Consider the following 12,398-nt stretch of genomic DNA (forward strand, 5'->3'; position numbering starts at 1 on the left):
TTCCTATCCGGAAAAAAATGACTTCCCCTGAGATATAATCACATTAGAGCTGGGGCTGCTCTAGGAGTCTACCTTTGCTTTGAACTCTCTAAAGGGAATCTGGAGTAAAACTGAAATGCCCACAGGATGCCATATGTATTCAGGAATACATATTCTGGTTTACACAGTTGCAGCTGCTTCCCAGCATTTGTTCTGCTTTTTAGCTTGTACACCATATCTGGCCAGGCATCCCTAACTTCTGATAAACCCCTTGTGACGAATGTTAGATACATCTCTTGCAATGACAGTGTTCTTAAAAAAATCTCAAAAATTATATCCTTTCTATAACATCTGAAGAAGTAAGCTCTGACTCATAAAATCTCAGGCTGGAATAAATACTGCTAGTCTTTAAGGGGTCACCACACTTCTATTTTATTTTTCTACAATAGACTAATACAGATAACCTTCTGCAATTTTTTTTGCATCCTTTCTCTCTGAATCGCTCATTTAGCTAATGACACCTGAATTTCTTTGTTCTGCCAGAAATTCAAAACCCCCCGCATCCAGATTCTTTTCCAAACCTAATCCCTTGCCATTGGCCATTCTCCCTAGAAATGGGAATCAGAAACTACCCGTCAAAGGAACAGTCCAATATCCCCCAAAGAAGTGGTATCTTAGCCAACTCATTTCAAACCCCATCAAACTGGAAACCCCTGATATATTTCCCATGGAGAATGGTGACAATAGCTCTGATCAGCTGGACTAATGAAAGGAAAAGCTAGGAAAAGTATAGTTAGGAATGCATTCGAATGTAGTTTGGAAATTGTTTGTACCTCCATCAGTGTGCATTTGCACTATCTCTCAGTCCCTTTTACCCTCCCTTTTGGATTGTTCTGGGATCCCAAATGCATAAAAACTCTTACCTTGTAGACTCATTTTGATGATTTTGTGATCATAGGAACAAACACTTAATTATTATATATAAAGTGATTAGGATATAAAGTCCCACGATAACTGAAGAATGCTTTGTATTGGATAGAAGAACATTATTTAAGTATTATCTCCTTGAACTACGAAGATGTTTTGTTGAAAAGTTTGCTTGAAGATGTTTTGTTACTAACATTTTGATACAAAAAACTGTTAGCTAGATTTGCTAACAAATGATGTAGGTCACAGTGAGACAACAGAGAGGAAAAATGAAGTAACAATGACATTCTGGCTATGTTCACACTGTATTTTGGTTAACAGTGGTTTATTTTTTTTCATACAAAAAACTTAGAAATAACAAGAAAACAGTTAACTGGGGGGCTAAACTTGCCTTGGGTTCAGTGACAAACTGGGTACCCACAGAATCCTTACTGAATTTTTACACATAAGATTTCTAAGAAAGGGCAAGATAGTTGTATTATATTATTCCCATGCAACAGGTGATGCACAAAATGGGTTTAGTGATCAGATGAACTTTCTGGAAGCTCTTTGAATCATTATTTTTATGAACAACTATGCCTTAAAACAGTATACTTACAAAAATGTAAGACATGTATTGTTTTGATATGGTCTCACAGCAACAAATTTAAGGCATTGTAAGAGTCTGTTATTCTGCTGGTGAAAGTTATGTCATACTGTCAGTGGGTTCCTTTTTAAAAAGTGGAAAGATAACAGGGCATGTTTAGAAGACTCTACCCCACAAGATGTGTCAAAGGAAGAATTCTTGCTGCTCTGATTTTTCAATGAGCTTTTTCATGTAAACTTGCTGGAGTTTCCCGTTGACGTTGTTATGCCTGGTAAAAAAAGATGAAACAAAAAACATCCATAATTATATGGAAGATGTGGGGCTTTGATTTGTTTCACAACTCAAAGGGCTCCATCTTCAAAATGCAGGGCTTCTTCAATTTCCACATAAGGAAATAGTGCTTACCCTTGCAAAATGCTTGGAATATTACAGCAAGAGGCAGATCCCATTAGCTCAACATGAAAAAAAAACATTACTATGTAGAATTTACTTCTACCAAAACCAGTCTCAAATTGAGGAAGATTAAAATGAACCTGGAAACCACACCTATCTCCTGTTCTGTGATCAGAAAATATACGATTAACTATCAAGTCTTACCCAAACATAAATGTCAACATATTATCAGAATTTGTTCTTATTAATTATTATAGGGTTTTTCCCTGCTTGAGCAAATGCCAATTGTATAACTATAACTTTGGTTCTTATATCTCCAATAAAGAGTAATTATTAGAAAAAGGCTTTAAAATAAAGTGCTGTTTTTTCCTTTTTGAAAAAATGAAGAAAATGAAGTGTCTAAGTTTATATGAGCATCTTTGTCAAAACTGGTAACAACATTAGGCACACATTTGATATATATTTTGCATATTAAAACTGTAGCAAAACTGTAAAATTTGGTTGGAAACCTGCAAGATGAATTCTGTGGCACAACTTTAAACATGCACATATTCACATATTATTTTAGAAAACAGAAACATATTGATATATTAAAAATACAGCACCATCATACAGCTTCCACCCACTCCATGAAACTGCCCATGTTCTCCTATTAAATGTAAATACATTTGTATGAAAGACTGCCAGATGCTGTTTGTGCATTTCCTTTTTCATACTACTTATGCTAACTACTTTGAGTATTAAATAAAAAGCATGGCTGAGTTACAGCACTGTGTGCTTGCATATGGCAGCTATTTTGTTCTACAAAGTCAGCATAAACAGAAAATAATTTCTCATACTCTGTCAGCTTAAGTAAAAGTTTAAATGTTAGTGAAGGGGGACCCCTGAATAATTAATGAATACCCCTATAATAATAAATGAAAATATGTTTTTGCCTTCAAAAGAGGGTGTCTGATGCAATGTTGCTAGAAGCAGACAGCCTTCAGCGGCTGCGGATTCAAGGTTGTAAAGTAGATAACAAAAGGGCCCCTGCCTCTTTGAGAAGCTTCTTGCAAGAGCTGAGAACGCATGGAGACAGGACGTATGGAAAAATACTAGGAGTTACAGGAAGATAGGGCATGTTGAGTTAGATAAGCTTGGGGGCCTGCCTGTTTGTTTTGGGTGTGAATAAAAATGGTCTGATTGAAAATAATTTTAACTTAGTCAGTTTGGAGGCTTATTGCCGGCTAAGTTCTGCTTTGGTGCCAAAGTAAACTCATTTTCAACACAGCTATGTGCCGACCTCATTATTTCTCTGCTTCATTTTGGTGCGATTGGCCTGGAAATAATGGGGTAAGGATTTTTTCTTCCCCTTGGGATGGCTGCATAACCATCTGCCTTCCACCCTCTTGGCGGGAAGAATGGACTAGGTGCCACAGTAATATTTTTGATCGAGTCCAGCTCTCTCCGCCCCGGTGGGGGAAGGTGCCCGGCCAGACAACCAAGATCCCACGCCTGATTGAACCAACGTGTGCAGGGAATTGAAAGATCTTCAGGATTGTGAGTATGAACTGTCTGGGAATTCTGATTGCCTCTCCTTGGGAGAGAAGAAGGGTCTGATCACCCCTTAAGCTCTGTCTATTAGGCTCTGCTTTGGAGCTGAAGCACAGAAGCAAGGATCTGGGAGGATTTCTGTGGTGTGAATGAGAGATGAAGCCTCTAAGTGAGAGTGATTTTCTCTTGCGTAGTTCCCAGTAGGGCAATCTCACTGGGTCACGAGAGAAAGGCAGTGTAAACCCTCAGGGCTCCCTGGCTACCAGACCCCTTACTGGCAGCTCCTGTTTTCTGTTTGAGAGCCAGTTTGGTGTAGTGGTTAAGTGTGCAGACTCTTATCCGGGAGAGCCGGGTTTCATTCCCCGCTTCTCCACTTGCACCTGCTGGAATGGCTATGGGTCAGTCATAGTCATCACAGAGCTTGTCCTTGAAAGGGCAGCATCTGGGAGAGACCTCTCAGCCCCACCCATCTCACAGGGTGTTTATTGTGGGGGAGGGAGATAGAGATTGTGAGCCGCTCTGAGACTCTTGAGTGAAGGGTGGAATATAAATTCAATGTCTTCTTCTTCTTCTGTTTTCCCTAGAAGTGTCTTGTCTAAATGTTTGCTGCCAGGGGGAACTTAAAAGCCAGAATTCTGGGAAATGTCAGAGAATGGTAGTTCCACATGGGCAGGCAAGGCTCCTTTGTCCCTAAACCTCCCATTCAAGAAAAATCTAACTTTTAGATTCGAATGTCTCTTAGAATAGAGAAACTTGGCTTTGTAACGTAACAAAGACTTCTCTCCCCTTAATAAAATAAAGAAACAGAAGAGCAATGATTTGGACTAAAATTAGATGAGGCCAGTTCTCAGGGGGAGGCCTGGAGATCTCCTGGAATCACAGCACAAGGTTCCTAGCTGCAGACTCAGTTTTCTCTGCAGGGTAATTAAAGTTTGGTGTGAGTGAGAGCTCAGAGCCTGGTTCCCTTGGGATCTCATCTTTCTTTAGACTTCCATTTCAGATCTCTAGCAATCTGTCCTGTCTGGATATGGCAACCCCATTCAGGAAATAAAACTAACTGCAGAGAATGTGGCCTTGCCCAAAAGATCAGGTCTCTGTTAGTGTGACGAAGTCTGCCACCTGTCTGGCCGAGGTGGGTTAGCAACTTGTCAACTGATAGTCCAACACAGGTCCAAAGTCTGGTATTTCCCCCAGAAACACCAGGAAGGTAGGCTGCCACCAGACTGGATAAATTCTTTAGCACAGAGGCCCTAGTCAAGCTTCTGCCTAGTAGGAAAACTCTAGAGAAAACCAAGTCACACCACTGCAACAAGGGGTTCTACAAGTCAGTTTTCACAAATTAATAGTAGATACTTCCAAAGGCTAGTGGGTAAGTTTGGCTCAGATTGTGGTGGCCCTTAAAGCAAATAACCACACAAACTTAAAGAAAGTTTATTTTGCAAAATAGGCATGAAAGCATTGGTTTTAGTAAGTTGTTTAATATAACTAGCTAACTGGGTATAAATTCAGAGAGCTACATATTATCATACAGAGTTCAAATGTCCAGATGGAATCCAAGGGTTTCCCCAAATGGAATTATGTCAGGAGGCTGTTCAGCATAATAAGCTCTAGTCTAGGTTAGGCTAGGCAAAGAAATGTACTCATTATGTTATTTTTATGCCTCCCAGACCCTCATGGTGTAGCCAGTTAAGGCTATTCAGCTATCTCAGCACTAAAATTCAGTTGGTGCATGGCTACTGCATTACAGTTAGCCGAAAAGAACTTAGGTTCAGCTCTTTTAAAATGTAGCCAGGATACAAATTAAATAAATACAATTTATTGCCATGAGTGAGAGAGAGATTCAGAGTTGTACCTTTATTTTCACTTTTAAAATGCCAGAACCAAATACCTCTGAGAAAGAGAGATTAAACTAGTTTTGTTAAATAACTGCTTCAGTTCTATAAATTTCAGGCTCAAGGAAAGGCCTCTGAGCATGTATAGAGAGTGCCTAAGATCAGCCCCAAATTGGAGCCTGGCCTAGGAAAGTTAAAGATTGCAAATTTGCAGTCCTCCTGCCCTTCCCCCCACAAGAACACCGTGGCACAGAGTGTTAGAGCTGCAGTAATGCAGTCCTAAGCTCTGCTCATGACCTGAGTTTGATCCCCAGTGGAAGCAGGGTTTTCAGGTGGTCGGCTCCAGGTTGACTCAGCCTTCCATCCTTCCGAGGTCGGTAAAATGAGTACCCAGCTTTACTGGGGGAAAGTGTAGATGACTGAGGAAGGCAATGGCAACCCACTCTGTAAAAAAAAAGTCTGCCGTGAAAATGTTGTGAAGTTGTGAAAGCAATGGAACACCAGAGTCGGAAATGACTGGTGCTTGCACAGGGGACTCTTCCCTTCCTGCCCTTCCCCCACTGGGGAAGGAATGCTAATTCTCTTCTCTTTACTCAATCTGAAATCTTTAACAGAACCAGAAAAGGGCAAAAGGAATAATAATTTTTAGAATGCAGTGCCCTGAGACATTAAGAAGAAAAGAAAATTTTCACCTCAAGTCTCTCCTCTTAAGGCACAAGCAACCAGGTATCTTTAGAGAAAGAGACCTGTTTTCTATTATAAATCAGATCCATAACCAGAAAAAAGAAAAAAATTGGTCATTTGAAAATCTTAACTATGTGACTAAGTAGATGAAAAATTCCAGGTGTCATCTTTTTCACATGCAAATAAGGAAACACCCAGAGCTTGCATTTTTTCCTCTCATAATCAGAAAGAAAATATTGTCTCTGATACAAAGTTAATCCTGTCTCCTTAAGAGAAGTAAATTGCCAGCATCTTTGCAAAGAGTCAAAGTTTTCTCTTTTGCAAGGAACTTATGTCCTAGCAACTTTCACTGGATTTTGGCTAGGAAAACTTTTGCAGACCCTCTTTAGCTGTTTAAGGAAAGAAAAGGCACATAGCCAAATTTAGTCTTAATTGTAGAAATAAAAAGTGTAAAATCTGACCCCCCCCCCCAGGCAGATATCTCATCACCTTCCCCATCTTGTGTTTATATATATGCCCCATGGTATCTAAGGGGGGAGGCACAATTGAGATATTTTTCTGAATTCTCATCTGATTTTGGGTCTAAAGATACAAATTCAAACTTCTGAAATTCTGCAAGAATGTCTCCACAAACAAAATGAGTAGTTCTAGATGACTGGAAAGAAGATGTCTATATGTTAAAATGAGCAAGCCAGTTTGAAAGCTCCTTGGCTTGCTCAAAACACTACTGTTTTGCAAGGGTGCCAGTCTCCAGGTGGAACCTGGAGATCACTCCCAAAAATACAATGTAATGCCCAGAACATTAAGGCTAGTGCCTCTGGGAGAGCAAGTGTTCAAGAAAATGGATTGCATGCCTTGTAATCTTCAAATTTAATTCAGATATTCAGAAATCTCCAGCCTTGCAGCTAATCTTTCTCTGCTAGAGAAAAGACCCTGCCTGTAAACTGTCCTGAGCCTAAGAATTCCTCTAGATTAGAAGCTCTTCCTCTGATAATTTATTTCTTTTTTGCTTTACCTTTTGAGTCTGATAATATCTTTCTAGTGGCTGTTATCAGTTTCCCTTGTACTTAGATTTTGTAGCTTTAATTTTAAGGGGAATATTTTTAAGATATTTAGCTTGTGATCTCCTTTGTTTTTTAAAAATGGTGCACCTAACAGATCTTTTGTTAATTTTTTTAATCTGAGACAATGGGTTAAAAGTTTATATTTGCAATTTTGGGTTTATATGGAACATCTATTCTGCTAAAGCAATACTGTATCAAACCTTTTGGAAATTTTATTTCTCTTGTGATTTTTGTTAAGTACATCTCGTACCAGAAGCATGTGGTCTTCAGGTGTTGCATCTGGCAGTTTTTCTGTCTTACTTTGGGCTGCTTCCCAATTTTTCATTCATTTGGATCTGGGGGTTTCTTTTGTTGTTGATACTGAGTTTTTGTTTTCTGAAAAGAGCAGTGTTTTGAAGTTCCGCAGGGCCTGCAAGACCGTCCTTTTCAGACAAGCTTACATTGATATCGACTGCTGAGTTGCTAGGGATAAAGGACCACCATCTATAATACTATTATGAAACTATTTAAACTGGCAGAACCAGCACCAGAATATTTTTATTGCTGCCAGACACATTTAACTTAACTTAAATTATGTATTTTAATTCTATTAACGGGTTTTTATATTTAATTTTTTAATTGTTAAATTTAAAGTTTTACCTATCTATGTAAATGTATGAAATGTTGTTAGCCGCCCTGAGCCGCCTAGGCGGGGAGGGCGGGATACAAATAAAATCTATTATTATTATTATTATTCTGCCTCACAAATTTTGGTTTCTACAAGACCTCTTTTCATTTGAAGTTATAACGTGTTATAGAGGAACATCTGTTCCCTTCCTTCGGTGGAACTGCCCTCTCACTGTGCAGCTTCTCTCTTAAGTCTTGAGAAACTTATACTTTGTTTTACCAGTGATCCAGTTATTCTCAGTGTCGTGTTTCCCATGGAAATACCTTTTCTAGATTTGTTGGTAATTTAGTAGGCAGGATTCCTGAAAACTCTTGGTTTTCATTGGAAATCTGGACTTTAATAATGTTCTGCATTCCTCAAAATGTATATCTTCATTTGCTCTCTTAATGTCATTTATAGTTATGTTCCATCTATGAACTGTGCATATCAATCTTCCTATTCAGCTATATAGTGAACCCCTTACCTGTGGAAAGGGGCATCTATATGCTTATCTATCATATTTCCTCCATCTATAGTATCTTGTTAGAGCATTACTTTTTCTGAGTGTTTTGTTCAGAAAATCCTTTCTATGTTTCATGTTCTTACCATGGTAGGACTCCAATTCTGCTTGATTTTGTGTTTCAATCCAGGCTTGCTACTGGATAACACATTTCCATTTGCTTGTTTTAAGTTTCTGCCACTGTTATTTCAAACTTCTTTGTTAAGGTGTATTACCAGAATTTGCTTTCCAGGATTGTTTTGTTATATATAAAGGGAATCCGGATCTGTAATTTAAGTTTAGTGCATGCTCATTATTATATAGTAGTTTTAAGAATTGCTGGTATGTCTGCTAAGAATTGTTTGTTTAAGGATTAACTATTATTTGCTTTTAGGGTTTTTGTTGTTAGAAGTTAGTTGAAACCCACTCTCACATCTATGTGAGACCCACAGAACAAATTTTGGATGAGCTGACACGGAGGAAAATGGGGTTCAGTGGGACTTGAACAGCCCACTGATGTCCAATGGTTTAAATTCTCTAATCCAGTTCTCTAATCATTTTGGGTCTGATCCCTTGCATACATGTATGTTAAAGCTGGCATTGTTCTATTGAGGCCTCAGTTTTGTTTTGTGTTTGTTTTTGAAGTTTTTCTTCCCTTTTTGTGACCATTTTCATAATAAAGGGGTAACTCCAACTCCGGTAATCTCTCTTTGGAGCTCCAAATTTTGTGCACGATTTCATGTTTTCTTTTTAAAAATTCATATTTGTTGCAACAAAATAAAAAGCCTCTCATGAACCTCTAGGTGCTCGCTTTCTATATGGATGTGCACTAGTCTGAATCATGAGAAGTGATGCATAGGTTTATATTGTGGATTGGTGTTCTGCATAATGTATGGTGTATGAAATCTGCTCTTTAACATTGGAAGGGTAGAGACCTTGTCAAACTGAAACTCCATGTGAGGAGGAGGAAGTATCCAGTCCAAAGCAAGTGTGGTAATTTAACTATTATGTGCAACCCTATCTCAACAGGGTTGGACTGAAGTTATGACAATTGGTGGATAGCCAAGGAAAGCTTTAAAGGGAAAAAGCACCTATTATTGTTGTTTTGTTTGTTTCTCCAAGTATGTTTTCCAGGCTCTTCCATATCTACCCAGAGGTCCTGAAATTTGCCTGGTCATGCCTCATTGATGTTGGAAAGAAGGCCTCCCCGAGAACCCCATCCAAACTGAGTTGTGGAGAAAACTCATTTCCAGGGAAATTCCTCTGCCTAGCAAAATGCTGGTTGCCCCAGCTAATCACAACAGCCGCCCCACTGCCACTTCCAAGTTGTGCTTCCAGGAAAAGGAATTCCTTTTGGCTGCAATAGAAACAGATTTCCCTGTGAAAAGGTTGTCATGCATAGAGCATGCAAACTCTCCGTGAACTCAAGAAAGAAGACCTTTTGTTAGACTAAGAGAGAAGGGGAACAAGGAATTAGTCAGGAATTTTTTTTTTGTATTGTAATAATGTGGCCAAGTGTGGACTGCCCACAATTGGCAACGTTTCCAAGTATGTCTGAATGTGTGTATCTTAATCACCTAGGCTACAACAAGGTGTTTGCCATAAAGGCACATGAGTTGATTCAGTTTATAGCATGTCACTTGCATATGCCCCTTATGTGTTTTAGAAATTGAGATGAGTACTTGTATTCTTGCATCATAGCTAGTAATGTTTTATTGATAAAGAAATAAGTTCTCTAGGATCCTTCCAAGATCTATGTTCACAAATTTAGACTGGACATATGTAATTATTCAATGCATATACCATGAATGGATTATTTTATATTTTTAACTCATGTATAGCCTATTTTTGGTAGTTGACATTCTTAAACCCTTTCCCTTTGTCCCAACTGTGTTTCAACTCTGGTTGCTTGAAGTCTGATTGGCAGTGCACCATGAAATGTGGCACACACCCTCCAAGGATTGGGCAGTGCCAAAGGGGAAAAATTGATACCAGAGTGCTGCCAAATAAAGAGGGTAGTCTTAAAAGACATGGGGGGGGCCCTCTCAAGCTAGTCTGTGTGCCCAGAAAGGCCTCATGATATAGACCAGGAAAACTCCATACTGGAAGGCTGGGCTGCATAGCCAAGGCATGCCTCTGAGTGACCTTATTCCCCCCACACACATCTTCTCTAGATGGAAAATACTGGGATGTGCCAGTATGAATGGATAATCCCATCCCTGTCTCTCTTCCTCCCGTGACCCATCTATACCCCATCTCTGTCAATATACTATTTCATTACCCCACTGTAGTGTCATATCAGTCTTTCCAGGGAATGTCAAAACCAAATTGTCACCTAGCTGCCCTTCCTGAATGGGCATACAGAATTAATCTGTTTAATGATGATGATGGTCAGTCTGCTTCAGACTTATGTAAATAAGCTTTCAGAAGACTGAAAGGGGGTAATGAAGGGGGACCCCTGAATAATTAATAAATACCCCTATAATAATAAATGAAAATATGTTTTCGCCTTCAAAAGAGGGTGCCTGATGCAACGTTGCTAGAAGCAGACAGCCTTCAGTGGGTGTGGATTCAAGGTTGTAAAGTAGATAACAAAAGGGCCTCCGCCTCTTTGAGAAGCTTCTTGCAAGAGCTGATAACGCATGGAGACCGGACGTATGGAAAAATACTAGGAGTTACAGGAAGGTGGGGCATGTTGAGTTAGATAAGCTTGGGGGCCTGCCTGCTTGTTTTGGGTGTGAATAAAAATGGTCTGAATGAGTTGGATAAAATGGCTTAAATATTTTGGCTATAATATTGAACTGAAGGAATGGGATGAAATTTGGCGTCAGAATATACGATTAACTAAATCAGCAATATATAAAGAAAATCTTTACAAGGTGGCATACTGATGGTATCTAACCCCAGCACGTTTGGCTAAGATTTATACGAAATATTCCAACAAATGCTGGAAATGTGGCAGAATAAAGGGAACCCTCTATCATATATGGTGGCAGTGTAGCTATGCAAAAAAATTCTGGGCCCAAATACATGATTGGTGTCAAAAAATTCTTAAATTAATCCTCCCTCATACCCCCGAATTATAGCTATTGAGCATTGTTATCTAAGAAATGGTTGTTGCATATAATCACAGCAGCTAGATTACTATATGCACAATATTGGAAGGCCCCTAAAATACCCGACAAGAATGAATTTTTAGTTAAGGTTTTGGAAGCCGCTGAACGAGACATGTTAACCATGAGATTAAGGGGGGGGGGGTAACCTTCAGGATTGTAAAAAGATCTGGGATCCACTGTATTCATGGATTAATAGCATGGGAATCGAAACGAGAAATCTGAAATGGTGTTATACATTTACCCCTCCAGCTCAGGGGGATGGGTGAAAGATTTTGACTGTAATGATTGTTGATAGTATTTTTTGTATGTATGTGTTATACAATAAAAGCATATTTTATAGCAAAAAAAAAAGGTCTGAATGAAAATAATTTTAACTTAGTCAGTTTGGAGGCTTATGGCCGGCTAAGTTCTGCTTTGTTGCCAAAGTAAACTCGTTTTCAACACAGCAATGTGCCGACCTCGTTATTTCTCTGCTTCATTAGTAACTTCTTTGTGCTATTATAATAGACCAATACTTTTAAAGCAGACTTGCACTCTGTCACCACATCACCAAGATATAGTGAATGTCAGCATCAAGAAGACGGGACGCAGTATAAATAGTTATGGATATATGTAATAAAGCATATGTAATAGGTCAGTATTACCCCCCCCCCCTTCCTTTTCTCTCCCATATGTATGGAAACAGGTTTAAATTGCTGTGCATTGCATTCCTTCTTAGACTGACAGTTTTCCTGCCATGGTTTTAATACACTGGATTTTCCAAGATAATTAATTTCCACATTAAAATAAAAAGTTGGTGAAGTGGTCCTAAGATTTCCTAGTCTACTCTACCGAACAAGTGGGTGGATGGGCATGCACAGAACAGACCACTTCATCAGCATGCCAGTTACCAAAAGCAGGAAGTTAAAATGGCCTAGGAGCAAGCCACACCAAGCCAAGCACCCCTGCAGCTCTATATAACACTGCATGAGCCACTCCATTCAGTCCCAGCTATCAATGCCTGTGATTGGCTCATCCACTGCCTTCTCCTGCACTGCCATCAACCACTGACATTGCAGGGGGAAGCAACTGTTGAACTTCCACTGCTCATTGCTGCCCCTGAAGAGTCCAAGTCTAGTGGTACCTATGGAACTGGCAGA

General features: G+C 39.3%; 1 protein-coding gene across 1 annotated transcript in view; it reads right to left on the reverse strand.

Moving 5' to 3' along the window:
- Positions 1-1,214: 1,214 nt before the first annotated feature.
- SNCAIP (synuclein alpha interacting protein) overlaps positions 1,215-12,398 on the reverse strand; it is a 108,714-nt gene continuing 97,530 nt past the window's right edge. Inside the window, exon 10 of the mRNA XM_060235547.1 lies at positions 1,215-1,760. Within this exon, the coding sequence (XP_060091530.1) occupies positions 1,755-1,760 (6 nt within the window). The 3' untranslated portion in view covers positions 1,215-1,754. The remainder of the gene's footprint in view (positions 1,761-12,398) is intronic.

This window comes from Heteronotia binoei, chromosome 4 (assembly GCF_032191835.1).
Source record: "Heteronotia binoei isolate CCM8104 ecotype False Entrance Well chromosome 4, APGP_CSIRO_Hbin_v1, whole genome shotgun sequence".
In the NCBI taxonomy this organism is placed as follows: Eukaryota; Metazoa; Chordata; class Lepidosauria; order Squamata; family Gekkonidae; genus Heteronotia; species Heteronotia binoei.